Genomic DNA, 21,171 nt, shown 5'->3' on the forward strand with positions numbered 1-21,171 from the left:
CTAATGGGATGTTGTTATCATTTCTGCGAGTAGATAATTAGACATTTTGCTTACACTTAAGTAGGTCACGCGATTTGAGTGGAATAAAGATGACGTAAGTAATGGGAAGAGCCAGGTCTGTAGCAGTCAGTTTTAGTTAGTTTCTAAAAGCTATGAGCTGAATAGCAGCTTTTGCAGAAGGCTTTCAGATTCAGCATTAACCTAACAGACATACAGCTGCAGGCTGTTTACCGAAAGGATCTCTCTCTCTCTTCAAGTAGTCTGCCAAGAACACAGCACAGTACCACAGTGGTTAGTACAGTTGCTTCACAGCTCCAGCGTCCCGTCTTCGATTCTCGGCTTGGGTCACTGTCGTGCGGAGTCTGCACATTCTCCCTGTGTCTGTGTGGATTTCCTCCGGGGGCTCCAGTTTCCTCCCACAGTCCAAATATATGCAGGTTAGGTGGATTGACCATGCTAAATTGCCCTTAGTGTCCAAAAAATGTTAAGTGGGGGTTACTGGGTTATATATATCTACCCTATATGATTCTCCATGCAGCGGATTGGTGCCGGCGTGTTTGGCGCGGCGCGATCGCTCTATGCGGCCGGGCCGCCGATTCTCTGGCGCAGCTGCTCTAAAAAGGCAAAGTCCCGCCTGCGCCGTCCACACATGGTCGCAGCTGGCGGGAGCTATGCGCGCAGAGTCGGGGGGGATAGCCTGTGGGGAGGGGCCTCCGATGGAGCCTGGCCCGCAATCGGGGCCCACCGATCGGCGGACCGGCTTCTCGCTTCTCGGGCCTATTTTCTTATGCGCCGGCCCCTGAACTCCCGCGCCATGTTGCGTCGGGGCCGGCACGTTAAGGGAGGCCACCACGCATGCACGGGTTGGTGCGGCGCACAGTTTGTGCCGGGATGGGAGGCTGGAGCGGCGTGAACCGCTCCAGCACCGTGCTGGCCCCCTGTAGGAGCCAGAATCGGTACTCCCAGCAGCCCGTTCACGCCGTTGTGAAACGCGATGGCGTGGACACTCTGCCGCCAAATGGGAGAACCCTGCCCCATACACCTGATATCACACTGCTTGACAGAAAACCATTTTGATTTAAATGAGACAGAAAACAAAATGGGCAATAATCTATATAACAGGGAATTGTGAAGAATCACTTTTTTTTTGTAGGGCTTCCACTTTTTAAGTCTCTGTAAGGTTAACTCCACCTTCAAAGATGCAACCAAATCTTCTCGTCTTTATGTCTGTGGCCATTTCTAACCCAATTCTACCCAAAGCATGCCTGCAGAGTTCAGATGAAGCTGGAAGTGCAAATGTGAAATGTTTGGTCCCCACAGGTGTATGCACTTTGCATTAATTATTGCCAGACAGCCCCAGGAGTGAAACAGCAACCTTCATTGGTGGCGTATATGAACAATTTACTGAATGGAAACAGAAAATGCTGGATAACCTCAGCAGGCCCGACAGAATCTGTGGAGAGAGAAAACAGAGTTAATGTTTTGAGTCTGCTTGACTCTTCTTCGGACTCAAAACATTAATTCTGTTTCTCTCTGCACAGATGCTGCCAGATCCAAGATTATCCAGCACATTCTGTTTTTATTTCAGATTTCTAGCATCCACGATATTTTGCCTTTATTTGAATAATTTTCTTGTTTACTTTAAAACCTATCTTTAAAAAAGTGATTTTGTCTAAAAATAATTATATGACACGACTGTAAAATAAACACAGTAGCTGAATTAAAAGCACTCACATGTTGCCAGTCATCCAGAATGACTGGCTTGTACCTCAGGAAGTACTTGAGAGGGATAGAATCCGGCTCCGGCCAGGTCAATGGATTCCTCCATTTAACCTCCAGTTTGCTAGGAGAGTCAGGAATTGTATTTACTTCAATAATCTCTGGAGGGTCTGGCTTCACTAGAGAGAGAGAAACAAAAAAATCAGCCCAATAAGATTTAGCTTTTTGCATGTTGTTCCATTATGTTGGAAGAAAGGTCAGTCCCTCAGAACTGAAGAGGCAATTTTACATTACATTCAAAAATGACGCAAGAATAATTTTCATTCCCTTCAGCTTCCACTATTTTGTTGCAATAATGGATGACATGATCCTCCTTCTCTGTTGTCACTTATAGCTCAACATAATCTCTAAATTTCCCCACTCTCCTACTTCTTTCAAAGGGATTACTTGGTTGGTAGAGGAGCTATTGTTTTTTGGAAACCTTTCCATAGCTCAAGACATGGAGGATCAATGTTCAAGTGCCAGCTCATTAGATTTACATTGCTGAAAATCTTTCTTTGATGATTTTGCTGTTATAGAACAAGAGTAGGCTGTTCAACCCCTCAAGCCTATTTGCCATTCAATTGGATCACAGTTGACCTATACCTCAACCACATCTACATCTCTGTCCTGCAATCCTTAAAACCCCATTATTTTCAGTTTTGAGATTTTCAGAAGATTTAGCTTCCATAGCTTTTGGATTTTCAGTAGATTTAGCTTCCATAGCTTTTGGAAGGTGATTCCATTCTATTCTATGACTTCCAGATATCCATTACTCTTTGTATGAAGATGTACATTCTGATATCACCCTGAACTGTCCAGCTCTAATTTGAGGTTTGTGTTCCCTTGTCAGGCTAAGGGAACCAATCTTAGCATTACAGATACAGAGGAAGTGGCTGATGGATATTGCTGTCCTGTTATGTAAGCAAAACAAGCACCAAAAGAAAGGTGTCCAAAAAAATCCCAGTAAAGCACTCAGGCCCATAAGTGTCAAATGTCGCCAAGGTTCATAAATCATAAGATAGAGGACAGAATTAGGCCATTCAGCCCATCGAGTCTGCTCTGCCATTCTATCATGGCTGATATGTTCCTCATCTGTTACCTAAAATGCTACAGAACAAAATCTGGATTGCAAAATCAGACAGAGCATCTCCTCCCAAGATAACACATGATCTCGAAGGAGGAGTAGGCAATTTAGCCTACCGAGCCTAAAGACCATGGCTGATCCGGACACTGTCCTGTCCATTCTCCATAACCCTTCAACCCATTACCAATTAAAAATCTGTCTAACTCCTCCTTATTTGCTACCTCTTATTCTAAGATTATGACCTCTCATTTTAGAATGCCCCACAAGAGGAAGTATCTGCTCCACAACTATTTTATCCACATCTTTTAGCATCTTGCATACCTCGCTTTGATCTCCCTCATTCTTCTAAATTCAAGAGAATATAGGCCTAACCTGTTCAATCTCTCCTCATACGACAAACCCCTCATCTCTGGAATCAACCTAGTGAACCTCTTCTTAACTGCATCTTTCCTCAAATAAGGGGACCAAAACTGTGCACAATACTCCAGGGGTAGTCTTACTAATGCCTTGTATAGTTGCAACACTTCTTTACCTTTGTACTCAATTTCTTTTGCTATAAATGCCAACATTTAATTTGCTTTCCTTATTGTCTGCTGCACGCTTTCTGTGACTCATGTACGAGGATACCCAGATCCCTCTGCATCGGAGACCAACGTCTCTCCCTATTTAGATATTAAATTACATTTCCATTTTTTCGATCAAAATTCATGAGCTCACACTTATCCATGTAAACTCTATCTGCACATTTTGGCCCACTCTCCTAACCTTTTTCTCTCCATTTGTAAGGATCTTATTTCCTCAATGCAACTTACTGTCTCACCTATTTTTGTGTCATCTGCTATAGAACCTTCTATCCCTGTATCCAAGTTGTTAATATAGATTGTAAATAGCTGGAGCCTAAGGACCGAATCCTGTTGCACCCCACTAGTTACAACTTGCCATCCAGAAAAAGATCAATTTTCCCCGACTCTCTGTCTCTTGTCCATCAGCCAGTCTTCTATCCAAGTTAATAAGTTACCACGTGATCTCACTTTGTGAATTAACATTCTGTTCAAACGCCTTATGGAAGTCCAGATATACTACATCTACAGGATCCCCATTATCCACTTTGTGTGTTACATAGACATAGAACATAGAACAGTACAGCACAGAACAGGCCCTTCGGCCCTCGATGTTGTGCCGAGCAATGATCACCCTACTTAAACCCACGTAACCCGTATACCCGTAACCCAACAATCCCCCCATTAACCTTACACTACGGGCAATTTAGCATGGCCAATCCACCTAACCCGCACATCTTTGGACTGTGGGAGGAAACCGGAGCACCCGGAGGAAACCCACGCACACACAGGGAGGACGTGCAGACTCCACACAGACAGTGACCCAGCCGGGAATCGATTCAAAGAACTCAAGTAAATTAGTCAAAAATGATTTGACATTCATAAAATCATGCTGACTCTGATCAATAGCGCTTTGGGCTTTCCAAATGTCCTGATATTAGGTCATTGATAATTGATTCTAATAATTTTCCAACAATAGATGTTAAACTAACCGGTCTCTAATTTCCCTTGATTATGCCTCCCTTGATAATTATAAGAGGAGACAAAGTACATCAAGAATTTGGGGATATCTTTGACCAGCAGGATGATTCTGCTGAATTTTAGCAGAAGGTAAAGAGGCTCAAAAAAGCATAATTGACCCAGCTAAATCTCTTGACTGTTTTCAAACCAGTGTTGTCTCATCCTTTTCAGAGTGTAAAGAATAGAATTGTCAGGGCAGCCAGGAACCTATCCTGAAATGGGCACAAGGTCCACTAATGGTATGTCACATAGGAATGTGGCCAGTGTTAAAGAACGGGGAAGGTTTCAGGCACAATCGTGTTCTGTCTCAGTTTTCAGTTCCTTGATGTCAATCAATTCCATTCATCCCTCAGTCTGGAAAGAATCTCAGGCTCCAAGATCTCAACTTTTGCAAAATGTTTCTCATGTAAAATGTTAAATGTTTCTAAAAGTTATACTAAGAACACCATGTTCAACTTTATATGTTACCCTTTTTATTTGAGATCCTCTTAACTGCCCACATGCCTTAGTTCATGAAAGCAAAAACACCCAACCATGCTCATATGAATTTTTCTACTTTCTATGCCTCATTCTGAGTGGAATAACCAAACATGTGTTGGCTTTTGCTGAATTATGGCCATTTTAGTTCTGTGGATTCATAAATACCAGGAAGTATGTTGAGATTGCTCACATTTAGGGTCTTAGCAAGTGAGTTTGTATATTTCTGTTGCTGAACTTGGAAGGCAATGTTCAATTGATGAGGCTATCAGTCTTCTCACTGATGGCTATGCAAGTCCCAGTTGAATAGTTACAAATGGAAAAGATAAAAAGAACCAAAGGATGACAAGTTCCCAGGGCTGGATGGTTTGCATTTGGAGTTCAATGGAGGTGGGTGAGAACTTTGCAGATGGCCTAACTATAAACTTCCAAGTTCTCTTGACTTGGGGAGCATTCCACTATATTAGAAAATTGTGCTCTTCATTCTACTCTTTAAGGAAGGCACGAGATGAAAACCAGGGTGAAATAGTGGCAGGCAGGAATCACGATGACTCGTTGAATTGGGCGTTAGGGCCAAAATGGACATCTCGCCAGTGTCAACCCGTTGTGAATCTTCCGGTTCACTTCACCAGCCCTGCTCAGGTTCTTGCCCAGAGCCACGAAAATCATGCCAACTAGGATTTACATTCCTCTGTGTGTAATTATCAGGCAAGAAGCCCAATTCACTGGCATCCTGGGATGCTCATGCCACCGCCACTGCCACCCCCCGCCCCGCAAACTAAGTCAAGAGTCACATGAGCATGAATTATGAATTAGTACAGGTCCTGACAAGCGGTTACCTAATGCTGTGGGATCCACGGGAGATAAAAAGATGAGTGCCCTCTCTGCAATTACCTCCAGGGGGTCGCGGGCAGCCCTTAAGAGGAGGTGGTGGTCAGGGAGGGCTTGAGCTGGGCTAGAGGTCAGAATCTTTCCTGGGATGGAGGTCATGTGGCAGGTCTTCCCTCTATCACTTTGAAAATTATTAAACTCTCTTCAGCATAAGTTGTAGATAAGAGTCTTCCTTCTGATGTGTTGGAACCACTGAATGTCTCTCTCAGATGAAGGTGAAAGTTTTCTCTTTGATGTGTGGAAAACCTTTGAAGTTTTCCCACTGTCATCATCTGGGATGGCCACTTCCAGAATACAAAATGGACGCTCGCAAAGAATATAGGGAACTGTGGAAAATGTTAGAAAACAAGCAGACACAGTGCCTGAATGTATATTCGGGAAGCAGATACCAGACGGAATCAAATGTATGGGTCGATTAGCATATTGATGGCCCATCTCCGGGAAACAAAGGACTAACACTCAGGTAGTTGATACTGTTGCAGACATCCCGGCGCCAGTTCCCCAATCCAAAAGCACAAACAAAGCCAGGCCAACGGCCACCTAAGACACGCCCAGCCATCAGAGCACCCACCCCTTTTATTGGTCAAGATCAATACCAGTGATCAAGAAGCGGCCCAATTAATTGGGGCCAAGTTTAAGGCCCGCCTAAAAGCGCGTGAAGCCCCTTCGGGTATAAGAAGGAACCCCCACGAGGGATTCGCTCTCTTGGACTCAGCTCTCAAAGCGGAGAGACCCGTCCACCAGCATCACCAGAAGCAAGTAAGTTCAAGGTCAACGCTCGCTACCAGACGGACAACCTTAGCTGTTCTCCTGTACCACTTTGAACTCAACAACCTCAGATCCGAACAACGGCCATTGTTCCTCTGACTGAGTGGGCGTTAGCGTGAGAGATAGTTTAGTTTGTAGTACTTTGTGCATGAGTAGATATTACTGTGTGTGTAAATAAATAGTATTGACTTTGAACTAACTAACTGGTGTATTGACTCTTTGATCAGTATTCAGGTTTGAACCTTGTGGCGGCATCGAGAGATACCTGGCAACTCTAAAGCAAACATAATTAGGATTAAGGAAGGCGACCATATTGACCGCTATATTTATAGCAAGTAAACAGAGCAACACTGCTGACAGCAGCACTTCACACAAAGGATGGAAGAAATTTGAAACCATCTTCCATAGTTGGGAACTGATGATAGATCAACTGTAAATTTAAAATTGATATTGATAAGAGGGCACGATCGAATCTAATTGCAACAGAGTCTCGTGCCTAGTCCGTTTAGCCGGGTGTTTCTTGGTGCTTGTAGAGCTGAGACTCAAAGTCCCTACAGTGCAGAGGGAGGCCTTCTGGCCCATCAAATCTGCACCATGCCTCAGCCCAATCCCCCGATGTATCCCCGTAACCCCACCAAACCTCTGGACACTAAGCAGGAATTTGGCATGGTCAGTCCACCTAACCTGCACATCTTTGGTCTGTGGCAGGAAACTGGAGCACCCGGAGGAAACCTATGCAGACAGAGAGAACATGCAAACTCCACACAGTCACCCAAGGTCAGAATTTATCCCACCACACACGGACAGGGCAAACCTGGGCCTGATCTCTGGTGTGGGCACAGTGCCAACCTCCAACCTTGCCAGTGTCAGGCTGGCACCCAAGTGGCACTGCCAGACTGACAGTGTGAAGGTGTTTGGGTGGCAACAGCAATGTCAGGATGCCACCCTTCCCAGGGGACAACTATCTGGGGGCCTCCCAACCCCCCTCCCTCCTCCAAAGTGCCATTCTGCCTGGTTTTCAGTCCTGGTTTTCTCTTTCCAGGAAGTGACCCGAGTGCTTCCTCTGTCTGAGCCAGCAGGTGTATTGCCCTATGATTGTTACAACTGTAATTCTTTTCTCTGCTTGGATCTGGACTGCTTTCTACTTCTGTCTGGACTGCACTTTTCTGGAGGGATTCCCAGACGGGGTCTCCTTTCTGGGGGGGGGGGGGGGGGGGGGGGCTCCCCGTGGGTCTCTTTTCTGCGCTTTGACAGAGTTTGCCAGACTCAAAACATTAGCTCCCTTTTCTCTCCACAGATGCTGCCAGACCTGCTGAGATAATCCAGCAGTTTCTGTTTTTGTTTCAGATTCCAGCACCTGCAGACTTGCTTTGATGCCTTTTCTGGGGGCGGGGGCGGGGGGGGGGGGGGGGGGGGGGGGGGGGGGCGGCTTCCTGACCTGGGTTTCCTTTCTGGAGAATTGAGGGGGGGGGGGAGAACTTTCATTATGTAGGGGATCTCTGGGAGGCTTCGGTGGGGGGAGCGGGGGGGGGGGGGGGGGGGGGTGAGGAGTCTGGTGGGCAGGTCTTGCAATCTGGGGAGGGAGCCCTCAGGTGAACTTTTGGAGGTAACTCCCGTGAAGAGCTACCCCCTTAGCCCACCGCACCACGTTTGTCAATAACGGTTGTAATTCGCACCCACGTGATGCAAGTGGGTCTTAATTAATCATTTGCAACCTCCCGCTGGCGCGGGGCATGGACCTCAATCCCGACCCTAGTTGGGGGGCCGGAGTATCGGGCGATGATCCCGTTTTCTTAATTATCGCCTCACTAGGAACTCCGCTGCTGGCAGCACAAGACGGAGAATTTCACCAATTATAAAGAAGCTTAGCAAAGAAGGCTGAACCAACATCAAAGTTATTGCAATTACATTGCCATTCCTTTCCTTGCCTTCATTGTTCCAAAACTCAATTCAGGTAGGACCTCTACACTCAGGAGAGTGACGGCATTAATATCTCAGCAGTTTTGTCTTGGATTGAAATCAGACCCCATATAAGGAAAAGGCACTGTAATAATCCACAGCAGCAGTTTACAATTATACGCCTAAATGTGAACAAACAAAAAAACATTATGCACACTGCTGTAATTTACACAGCTATTTCCTTTTTTCCCCGTTCTGAGCCTTTTTTTTGACTCTGCATAATCACGGTCCTCCAAATAATGAGGGAGTTTTATTGACATCAACAGCAAATGTGGCAGAGATAATGGGCTGAATTTTGTACACCAAATTGAGTTCAGGGCAGATTTTAAATTGAATCCAAGGCCAATTGGCCCATTTTAGTGTTTTACAGAGGTTGACCAAGAAGGGGGTAGCCAACCTGTTCTTAGGATTTGCACTTCATTAAAAAAAAATTTAGAGTACCCAATTCAGTTTTTCCAATACTGGGGCAATTTGGCGTGGCCAATCCACCTACCCTGCACATCTTTTGGGTTGTGGGGGCAAATCCCACGCAAACACGGGGAGAACGTGCAAACTCCACACAGACAGTGATCCAGAGCCAGGATCGAACCTGGGACCTCGGCGCCGTGAGGCAGCAATGCTAACCACTGTGCTACCGTGCTGCCCCAGGATTGGCACTTTAAATATTTTATTGAGGGTGGAAGGCTCTGAATTAATCTGGTTTGAAGATTTTACAAGGTAGTCGGTTTTCTGACTGCTGATATGAGGTGAGGACAGATTTAGGGAGAAGGTAAGTGCCTTCACAGCATTCCTCACAGGCTATGAGGTGCAGGAGAGCTTTCTCCCACCTTGTGATAACACGAATCATTAGGCTCCAACCCATACAAAGGTCCTGTAGGCTGGGGATCGGAGATCTTAGCCCGCATGGGTCTTGGATGCAACTAATCAGGTTCTACGGTCTGCTGTAGAGTGCTCCCTGCTCAACTTGAAACCTGGAAAACAAGCCTGGAAATTAGGTTGACTTTCCATCAATACAGAAGACTCAACATGTGAGGAAACTCAAACTTCTGGGGTTTTCTTCTGAAATTCCGCTCCCTCTGCTTACATAACTATCCTTTTAATATCCAGCTGAATCGGTCAGAACAATGTCATGTGCAGTTTTGATTATGGAAAAACTACAAGTGTTAGGATGTCAAAGATGTCCTGCTACTGATATGGTGTAACTGATAAGCTACCAACACTGCATTAGGTTTGAGTGCAACATAAACACTGCAAAGGGCTGGTTGGGCTGAATTTCCTACGCGATATAGTTACATATTTTACGTACTGCCAAGTTACACAAAATCTTCAGATTTATTGAGCACTCATTTGGCAACAATAAGTTTCCAAGAAAATCCTTGGACTAATGACTTACTTTTAAAATTTTGTCAACTAATTGGTTTCTTACTGAAACATGGCCCAACAGTTTAAACTCAGATGATGAAACATGTTGCATTCACTTTTATCGTTAAATAAAATTGGAGACAAGCGGTCAGGAAGGGTGTGGGAAAAGCAGAGGACATAAGAAATGGCGGAAAAGAGAGCCCATCGGAAGGGACAAAACATCAGTTGATCTCGGGCCAACGCTATTCCTCTGTGCCAGCTGTGGATGACTTTGCCATTGGCGAATCGGCCTTCACAGCCACAACAGACTATGTTCAGTACAAACACACACCTTGGGTGCAGTCTATCCTCTCCCAAGACGGAACGCAGCTTAACTAACTAACCATTAAATGTATATTGAATCCCTCCTGTCAAGTGATCTCTGGCAGTGCATGATGCCATAAATTGGACAGATAAGATGGAGGTCATGGCTAAGATTTAGCATGGGATGGGTGAAATTGTCAGCTAAGAGCTGTGGTGGTAACATGAAACAAAAAACATTTATAGTATATCTTCAGGATTTTAATATCTTGAATACTATAGTCTGACAAGGGCACAGTGAACTTTGTTAATGCTGTCAAGCTCTTAATACCCTCTTCCAAATATTGACACAGTCAGCTCATGTACTTTAACTGCCTGAAAAAGATAGTTTTATAAGATTTTATAAGTACAGTAGCACAGTGGTCATGTTAGAAAATTAGTAATCCAAATAACGGGAAGATGATTTGTAGATATGAGCTTAAAGCCAGTTAATTAAATCAATATGGAATTTAGGCTCGTGCCCAAAACGGTGATCGTGAAATTTCCAAATTGTTCAAAAAACCCATCTCATTCACCAATGTCCTTCAGGGAAGGAAATTTGCCATCTTTGCCTGGTCTGGTCTCTTTGTTACTTCAGGATCACAGCAATGAGTTTGACGTTTAACTATTCTTTGACATGGCCTAGCCAACCAGTCAGTTACACAGCGATAGGTAATAACTGCTTGGCATGTCCGAGGAATGATTTAAAAGAGAAAGAGATTCTGGAGGTGATTCCCCCAGACAATGACAGCCATTTTGGGTGGGAAAACTGGTGAGAATCCCGCCGACTGTTCCGGCACAATTCCCATCGCAATCCACCCACACTTAAGTCATTTTATTTTAGCTTTGGAGTTTTTTGTTGAGCTTTGTGAGATTCTCACTGATTTCTCCCACACTTATGGCTCAATTCAACCAACAAGGAACAAAGTCCCGTAGCAAGTGCTCTCAGTGCCAAGAAACACATGGCTGTACAATACAACTGGTGGTATAAGGGGCCGGCCATTGGGAATGGCCTTTGGCGCCACGCCGAAGGGACTTTGCCGGCCGGCGGAAGTCCGCGCATGCGCCGGAGCATCAGAAGCTGCTGACATCATCCCCACGCATGCGAGGGGGTCACTTCCGTGTCCACCATGGTGATTGCTATGGCCAATGCGGAAGGAAAGCAGTACCCCCATAGAACAGGCCCGCCTGCCGATCGGTGGGCCCCGATCGAGGGCCAGGCCACTGTGGGGACACCCCCCGGGGCCAAATCACCCCGTGCCCCCCCAGGACCCCGGAGCCCGCCCGCGCCGCCAGTAAGGGAGATGTTTTGATTCCCGCCGGCGGGACCGGCATGACAGCAGCGGGACTCCGGCCCATTGCGGGCCAGAGAATCGCCGGGAAGGGGCCCACCGACAGGCACGGCGCAATTCCCGCCACCGCCGAATCTCTGGTGCCGGAGACTTCGGGAGACGGCGGGGGCGGGATTTACGCTGCCCCCCCAGTGATTCTCCGACCCGGCGGGGGGTCGGAGAATCGAGCCCATGATTTTTAATTCATGAGAACCTTTGAGAAACTCCAATACAAAAGGAACAACAGTCAATTTCTCAGGTCAGAATCACTTAAATCAACCATTATGATAACTATTGGATAATTCCATCGTTTTAGTGAGAAATGTGACCATATCATACGTAGCACATGACAATAAATGAGAGATGTGAATTCCAGAAGACCAATATGCTATACTCAAGGATGTGTTAAGTATTAAGTGTTAAGTGTTAAGGGCAGCACGGTAGCATTGTGGATAGCACAATTGCTTCACAGCTCCAGGGTTCCAGGTTCGATTCCCGACTTGGGTCACTGTCTGTGCGGAGTCTGCACATCCTCCCCGTGTCTGCGTGGGTTTCCTCCGGGTGCTCCGGTTTCCTCTCACAGTCCAAAGATGTGCAGGTTAGGGTGGATTGGCCATGATAAATTGCCCTTAGTGTCCAAAATTGCCCTTAGTGTTGGGTGGGGTTACTGGGTTATGGGGATAGGGTGGAGGTGTGGACCTTGGGTAGGGTGCTCTTTCCAAGAGCCGGTGCAGACTCGATGGGATGAATGGCCTCCTTCTGCACTGTAAATTCTATGATGAAGAGTATAATTCAGGCAACTGCGTTCTGCAATTAATGAGCATAATGCATAATCATAGAATCACTACAATGCAGAAGGAGGCAATTCAGCCTATCAAATCTGCACCGACTCACTGAAAGAGCATCATACCCAAGCCCACTCCCCCACATTCCCCATAAACCCACTTAACCTGCATATCTTTTCACACAAAGGGGCAATTTAGCGTGGCAAATCCACCTAACTGGCACATCTTTGGACTGTGGGAGCATCCGGAGGAAACTCACTCGGACACGTGGAGAACGTGCAAACTCCACATAGAGTCACCCAAGGCTGGAATTGAACCTGGGTCTCTGGCGCTGTGAGGCAGCGGTGCTAATTAATGTTCCATCGTATACCAGCAAAATTCGCAGCCTGCTTAACAAAATAAAACACAGATTTCTGCAGGTTAGAACCTATTCCAAAGGACCATGGGCGCTATTTTCCGTAATGGAGGTCGAGTGTTGGTGCCGTTGTGAACGCCGTCGCCTTTTACGACGGCGCAAAACGGGCACAGGGACTACCGATTCTGTCCGCCACAGGGGGCAGCAAGGCACTGGAGTGGTTCACGCCACCCTTCCTGGCACCAAATGGGCGCCGCGCCAACTCGCGCATGGCAGTTGGGCCACGCCAACCCACGAATGCGCGGAGGACTTCCTCAGCGCGCTGGCCCCGACACAACATTGGAGAATCGCCTGCCGGCGTTGGACCGGCGCTGCGGGAAAAAATGGCGCGAACAACAATTCTCCCATACGGCGCGGTGTGGGAGAATCGCGCCCTATGTCTCTGGGTTCCAATAGATAGGAAACATTAGTCCTTTCAGATTTCCTCTTCAGCCTTTCAAGTGCTTATGTTTTCATACTCCTCCAGTACAGGTGCATTTAACATTCTTTCCGATACAGGCAGGGATAAGCAGAGGGCTGCACATGCAAGCCTGGGGAGATGCTCACTTCATCTTTTTCATTCAAATTCTCTTATTTCCTACTCCGTGAATTCACGATTGAATTAAGAACCCACAACACTGCAACGAACAGTGGGGCGGGATTCTCCAGTCCCCCATCCGCGCATTTCTCAGCCTCAGGCTGTTCGATGGTGGTAGGATTCTATCCTCCTGCTGCTTGTCAATAGGATTTCCCATTGAAACCACCCCATGCCACCAGGAAACCAGCAAGCAGGGGTGCACTGCCAGCGGAAACGTGAATCCCGATGACTTGAAAATTGTTTCCAATTACACCAAAGTACTTTAGTACTGTTATTTGCTTAGTTCAGATTGTTGCATAGCAGCATGTGTGTGTCATTTACTGCTCTTTAGCTTGCTAATAGTGGCTTTATAATTGTGAGTAGGGAACCAGTTTTATCATTGTAATCCACTGGAGGCAGCCAATACATGGACACATTTTTGCCTGTGATGCAAACCAATCTAGTACCAGTGAAAAAAGTGCCTTAACATTAATTCTAAAGCGACAATCAGCTTCTCAGTTGCAAAACATTACCTATGGAATTCTCGTTAAATGACATGGTTGAAGAGTTGGATCCCAGTGCATTCTTTGCTGTTACAGTCACTATGTACTTGTTTGTAGAAAACATTTCCAGAAATTTTATGTTGCACCTGTTCTTGTGGTTGGGATCCTTAATGGTCTCAATTGACTTCTCTCCATGCCTGCAAAAAACAGTTGCAAAATTGTCAACAAAGAATAATGATTTTCCCAGAGGAGAAATTTGAAATAATTTCACTATATTGGGGTTTAATTCTAATTGTGCAATATTGATCTGATGCATTAAAACATGTTTTTTCCGCAGAGTAGAACAAACTTTCACCATAGCAAACATAATCTATTCTTCAAATATTAGAAAAAGTGATGGAAATGCAACACTTGCTGGCCCTGTAAGTGTTCTGCTTAGTGTGGTATTAAACCTTTCAATTCAATAAAGTTCCAGGTCCAAGTAGGGGAAACTGGAGCAATAGAATTGGCCTCAATATTAAGCACAGAAACCGGATTATGTATTCAACTCCTGCAGGGGGATTTGAACCTTTTGATAAAAGTAGCTGTGCTATTAAGTGAGCCAAAGTGATCATATCATTTACTTTTCCAGCTCTTTGGACTTAACCTCAAGTGATTCTTCTGCATTGTTCAGTGCTTCTAGGCACGCAACAGGAAGGCAGTGACAAATAGAAGTTTGGTCACAATTCATGTGATAAGCATTTTGAGATTTTTTATGCATGATGGCATTTTAATGAAGGCCCATTTTTGAATTAGGTACAGTCCACATAATTTACACATGACTATAAATATCATTATACCTTTGAATCTCATCATGGACTGACAGCTACATTTGCTTTTGTAAATACCATTTGGATTTTCTTTGTCCTGGGGCTAGATGGAAGATGTGGACAGATTTTGTGAGCGGGGCAGTGTCTCTGAGGGAGACACTTGCTTGCCAACTCTATACCCAGGTGGAAATATACTTTGGACTGCCTTTTCTGCCTTACCAGTTCTTTGTGTAATCCTGTATTTCATGTTATGTTGAGATAATCTTGAGGAACTTCATGGGCAATTACAAATTTCCACACATTGGAGTTAAAATATGATTGTGAGTCTGTGTTGAGTATTATTCATAGGTGCAATAAAATGATGCACTACTCTTTTATCTTTGTGAAAGTGAAAGTCGCCACAGTCCTAGATGACCATAGGCTGCTTTCCCCTTTGAGAGAGAGAGAGCTGGCTGGTGGTAATTTAACCTGAGGGCCACCACACCTCAGGTAACAGACAAGGATGAGAAGGCATGGTTACCTTCATGGTTACCCGAGTCGGTACGGGAATTCAACCTGCATAGTTGGCATCGCCCTGCGTCACAAACCAACGTCGAGCCAACTAAGCTAACCCTTTAAGCAAATGTGTTCAAAATTTTGTAAAAGCAGTGAAAGTTTCTATTATTTCCTTCCATGGCTTTATCTGTTACTTTGGTTAGGTTAGTTGGCTGAACTGCTGGTTCACGATGTGTAGCAATGCCAACAACGGCGGTTCAATCCCTGTACCGACTGAGGTTATCCATCAGCCCAGTCTTCTCAACCTTGCCCCTTGCCTCAGGTGTGGTGACCCTCAGACCTCACCACTGTAGTAATATTCAGATATCAATATATATGATCAATGTATGTAAATGTAGTAGTCATTTCAACACTAGATGTCTCATAGTCGGATATTATAAGAACCGATTCCCGCTCTTTTTAGTTAGTTAGAGAGTGTGATCCAGAACAGTGAACAAGCAAGGCATAGAATAGCTAAAGTGAGAGAATTTAGAACTAGTTTGTTATAATAGTATATAGTTATCTGTATTGTACTTTATTTCTTCATAGTTAGTTTAGTATTGAGTAAAAGGACTGTAGCCACCGAAGTTGGCCATTCCCTCAATACAAAATGGAGGAACGCAAAGCTTGCAGGTTAAAATGGACAAAGTTTGCAGCACAAGCAGGCTGCACCAAGCCAATGTGTATTCTGTCTGCTAAGTGAGCAGACAGCACCGAAACAAACATTCCGCATACTAATGAGGCAATCTCCGGGATAGTTAACATAGTAATGGAACGATTCCAGGGACAATGGACACAAATAGGGAAGTGATTGCAACAGTGAATGGGAAACCAGACACCCCGCCGCCAGTGGGGTTCAAAAACAAAGCACCTGAAGGCCCGCCCAGTAACCGAGGGACAGCCTCAGTATTGGGGGGATTCAAACAAATCGATTGGGAAGAGACCCAATCGATTCCCAGCAGGTAGAGGGGACCGCCCAAAAGGGCGCGAAGCCCTGGGATCTATAAAAGACAGGTCCCAAACTTAGTTCGTTCTTCTTGACCAACCCTCTTCTCTGGACCAGCCTTTTACCGAAGAGGACCTTGACCGAGAGAGAGGAGAGGTTTGGGACAGCAGCCGCCAGCAAGTAAGTGTCTCACAACGATCGCTACCAGAGATAGACACACCTGACCCTTTTTAACCCGTACCAACCTGAAGTCTGCGGACCAGTGCAGAGCAAGAGGCCTTCTCCCCTGATCCGGCAGTTCCCTTTAAGATAAGTATTGGTTTATTTAGTGGTAGGAATAGTTTAGTCATCTTAGCGTGTGCATGAGTAGATTATAATTGTATTATAATAAACTCATTTGTTTGAACTTACTAATTGGTGTATGGTTTTATTGCTTTGAACTTGACCTTGAAACTTGTGGCGGTATCTTAACGATACCTGGCGACTCCAGAGCTAAGTAATGAAACAGAGCCAAATTGAGTGTTAAGCACACTCACCCAGAACGAGCAACAGGACTCACAGTTTATTATTTTATTACTCATTAAATAGTTCATCTTTCAACAAGACGACTATTGGTCATTTTATCATCCAGGTGGATTCAAGAGTAATATATATATTTTAGACAAGTCACTATTTAAAATATAACAACCACCAGTCAGCTCTCTCCCAAAAGGGGAGAGCAACCTATTGTCTTCAGGGACTCTGGCAACTTTCACTTTTTCACTTCTAATAAATCCATGCTACAATTAATAGCCTAAATCAAGGTCCAAAAATGTTTATTCTTCCACTATAGGAAGTCACAAATGCATAATGTTATCTCCTGGAAATAAAATAAAGTACTAAAGGTTTTTTGTTCAACTACTGGGTAGCTTACAATATCATGTGAGGTCACAGTTTGATTGTTAGGGAAGGAGGATTTGCTTAAAAAACGGATCTTCTATTAATAACATAACCTGAAGTACAGTAAGGTCCGGCGAGGCAGAAAAGGCAGTCCAAAGTATATTTCCACCTGGGTATAGAGTTGGCAAGCAAGTGTCTCCCTCAGAGAAACTGCCCTAAAAATAAGGTCAAGTGCAGGATCAAAATACTTTGAAGCAAAATACAGACAGGTGGCAGGAAATAAAAGCTCCAATCTGCAGCAATTTGTTGCTCAGCATCGTGGAAGACAAATCAATCCACTGTCGGTGTATCTCTTTGGAAGAGCCTTGAAAAATAGTCCTGGAATAGACAACTGATAAAGAGAAAAGCAGGAATGTAGTACTGGCCCTGGACATGCATAACATCATGGCAGCTGGCACATTGGGAGCTGTAGTACTCAGGTTCCTCTGTCATGATAATGCCAGCTTTCCATGGAAAGAGATAATAGAAACTTGTTGTCCATTCCAATTTTAGTTTGAGCATTGCATGTGATCACAGCTGTTACATGGAAATATGAAAACATGCTTATGTAGCCAGAATCTTGTTGCTCTTCGAATTGTTGAACCATTGTTTGAAGGGAATGGTTTGTGTCCATGATGGGTTCAAGAGGCTGCTGAATTGTACCACTCACCGTACACCTCCTGCTACCTGTCTAGTGAGGGCTCAAACAGCTCCTTGTCAGTTGTCTCAAGACCAAAGACTAACATGTCTAATCTAAAGGAGTGCAAAAAGAGAAAGTGCAAGATGCAGTCATGTTGAAGTGGTGACTGTCCAAATAGTGATGATGTGGAGATGCTGGTGTTGGACTGGGCTGGGCACAGTAAGAAGTAACACCAGGTTAAAGTCTAACAGGTTTGTTTGGAGTCACTAGCTTTCGGAGCACAGCTCCTTCATTCCTGAAGGAGCTGGGCTCCGAAAACTAGTGACTCCAAACAAACCTCTTGGACTTTAACCTGGTGTCGTACGACTTCTTAGGGGCAGCATGGTGGTTAGCATAAATGCTTCACAGCTCCAGGGTCCCAGGTTCGATTCCCGGCTGGGTCACTGTCTGTGTGGAGTCTGCACGTCCTCCCCGTGTGTGCGTGGGTTTCCTCCGGGTGCTCCGGTTTCCTCCCACAGTCCAAAGATGTGCGGGTTAGGTGGATTGGCTATGCTAAATTGCCCGTAGTGTCCTAAAAAGTAAGGTTAAGGGGGGGTTGTTGGGTTACGGGTATAGGGTGCATACGTGGGTTTGAGTAGGGTGATCATTGTTCGGCACAACATCGAGGGTCGAAGGGCCTGTTCTGTGCTGTACTGTTCTATATTCTATATTCTTACTGTCCCAATAGTGGGAAAGAAGGTCAACAGGGCTTTGGAAGGAGGAAGGCTGACCATGTACAATCACATGGCCATCAGCCATTGAGATATGGACAATAGAAGGGCCCAGCCAATTGTGTGGTAGGGGCAAGCAGAAAGTTACTGACACCACTATTAATTTACAAGGCCATATTAGACAGCACCCAAATAGGCATCCACGCCTCTCAAGCCTGCAGCCTCATTCTCCCGGAGAGGAGGATTTTGAACTGGCACTGCTGCCACCACCACCCCACCTTCCACACTTGGATGCGTGGAGCAGCAGTCACCCCATCCCCACCTGTAGATCCCAATCAGCTGCTGTCACCCCAATCAAAAGTGGGCAGCACGATAGCATAGTGGTTAGCACAGTTAGTTCACAGCTCCAGGGTCCCAGGTTCGATTCCCGGCTTGGGTCACTGTCTATGCGGAGTCTGCACATTCTCCCCGTGTCTGCGTGGATTTCCTCCGGTTGCTCCGGTTTCCTCCCACAGTCCAAAGATGTGCAGGTTAGGTGGATTGGCCATGGTAAATTGCCCTTAGTGTCCAAAAAATGTTAAGTGGGGGTTACTGGATTACGGGGATATGGTAGATACGTGGGCTTCAGTAGGGTGCTCTTTGTAAGGGCCGGTTCAGACTCGATGGGACGAATCACCTCCTTCTGCACTGTAAATTCTATGAATACGATGAACGAGTGGCCTCACGGTTTAGTTATGCCTCCCTGCAGATTTTCCTCCAGGCTGTCAGGGAACAGCAGGAGGTTCTGTTTCCTAGCGATGGTGGCAGGAGACCTTCCCACCTAAACAAGACAGCGTGGATGGAGATTGCAGCAGACGTTAGTGAAACTAATGCTGCAAAGAAGTGTCCATAGCATCCTGTGCACCACGAGGGTAAGTAACACATTCTAGTCACTGCAAAGTGGCACTTATAATGGCATCAAAGATTGTAAATGTTTGAGTGGAGACTTGCCCTTGTGGAGCACAGGATGCTATGGATTTTAGTTTCCAGGTCTCATCACCAGACGGAATAGAATGACTGAATGTATGGGCCAGGTCACGCTGTGAAAATTGTATTAGCTGTCATAGACCTTTGCACTTTTAAAAGGGTTTGCTGTCCATTGAAATGATACTCAATCTGTTTGCAGAACAAAACAACGCATAACAGTGTGGAACACCTTGAAGACTGGTGATGGTGTCCCGGACATCTGCATTTGACCTCTACAGAGGAGGAATTTTCCAGAGGAGGTATAGGAACAACCACAGTGCTGTTAGAGATTTTCAGGATTTTGACTCAAAGACAGCTTGGGCTGACAAGTGGTAAGTAACATTCTCACCACAAGTGCCAGGCAAAGACCATCTTTCTGAGGGTCGATGCAGACTCAATGGGCCAAAATGCCTCCTTCTGCATTGTAGTGATTCTATGATAAGAAAGAACCTAACCATATCCCACTCTGAACATCTTGGGAGTTACCATTGACCAGAAACTGAACTGGACCAGCCATACAAATACTATGGCTACAAGAGCAGGTCAGAGGCTAGGAATTCTGTGGCGAGTAACTCACCTCCTGATTCCTCAAAGCCTGCCCATCATGTACAAGGCACAAGTCAGGAGTGTGACGGAATACTCGCTGCTTGTCTGGATGACTTTTGTTACGTCAGGAGATTGGAGCTTGCTCATAAGCCAGAGTATGTTACTCACCCCCTTATCAACCTTAAGCTGTTGACTCAGCAGTGTTTGCAGTTGAGACAATCTATATTTTTCAGGTGAACGCACGGAGTTCTTAGCCAGGATTGGAGTATATATTTTTTTTTATAAATTTAGATTACCCAATTATTTTTTCCAATTAAGGGGCAATTTAGCATGGCCAATCCACCTACTGTGCACATTTTTGGGTTGTGGGGGCGAAACCCACGCAGACACGGGGAGAATGTGCAAACTCCACACGGACAGTGACCCAGAGCCGGGATCGAACCTGGGACCTCAGCGCCGTGAGGCGGTTGTGCTAACCACTAGGCCACCGTGCTGCCCTGGATTAGAGTATATATGACTGAGTTATGTATGACTCCTTCGAAGTCAGAAGCTTGTGAGGCTTTGATCAGACCAGGTGTATAGATTTGTTCAGGGCCTGATGTCTTTTCCCTTCTAGGTGCCAGAGGTCATGGAACTGCAATCTGGTCTGGAGAGAATGTTCCAAGTGTGGTGTCATTTTCACGGTAACATTTCTGGAGGCGGAAACCAAGGGATTTTGCAGGGTCCTCGTTCTAGCTGAAATTGGGATACAATATGCATCTCCCAGGCCAATCTGCTGCATTGCTCCATTGGCCTGGAATCTGAAATTCAACAAAGCGTCACCCCAGGGGCTTAAGATTCTTCCCTTTCATCTTCATTTGAGGAGGTATCTGGCTCCTTCACCTTCCTGGTTGAAAGCTCCTTACCTCTTTGCTGCACGAGGTTGTGTCGGGCACAGCAGATCATAATGAGCTCGGAGGCTATCTGTGGCGCACACTGTGATGCTCTGCCCGAGTGGTCCAGGCAAAGGAACCTCATCTTCGGAAGTCCAATGGTCTGTTCTCATGTTGTCTTAGTTGAGGCATGGGAGACTGGTACCTCACATTTGCTGGTCCTTGTGGGTAACTCCTCAGAAACAGGTGTCATGAACCAGGTATTCTGTTACCTGGGAGCCATCCCCGCAGACCAGGGATGGTCTTCCCTTGGACCACTTCCCTTGGAAGTGAGCTCACCTGCAGGACATGTTCTCAGTGGTCACAAACCAGCTGCACAT

The 21,171-nt window shown here is 45.6% G+C and overlaps 1 protein-coding gene across 3 annotated transcripts in view; it reads right to left on the bottom strand.

Moving 5' to 3' along the window:
- Nucleotides 1-21,171, bottom strand: part of LOC119962696 (ciliary neurotrophic factor receptor subunit alpha-like) — a 359,277-nt gene that overhangs the window by 64,414 nt on the left and 273,692 nt on the right. For all 3 annotated transcript variants that reach the window (XM_038790629.1, XM_038790630.1, XM_038790628.1), the window contains 2 exons: nt 13,842-14,008; nt 1,735-1,898 (listed from right to left, as the gene is read on the bottom strand). In XM_038790629.1, the coding sequence (XP_038646557.1) occupies nt 1,735-1,898; nt 13,842-14,008 (331 nt within the window). The remainder of the gene's footprint in view (nt 1-1,734; nt 1,899-13,841; nt 14,009-21,171) is intronic.

The sequence above is a fragment of the Scyliorhinus canicula genome, chromosome 3 (genome assembly GCF_902713615.1).
Source record: "Scyliorhinus canicula chromosome 3, sScyCan1.1, whole genome shotgun sequence".
NCBI lineage: Eukaryota > Metazoa > Chordata > Chondrichthyes > Carcharhiniformes > Scyliorhinidae > Scyliorhinus > Scyliorhinus canicula.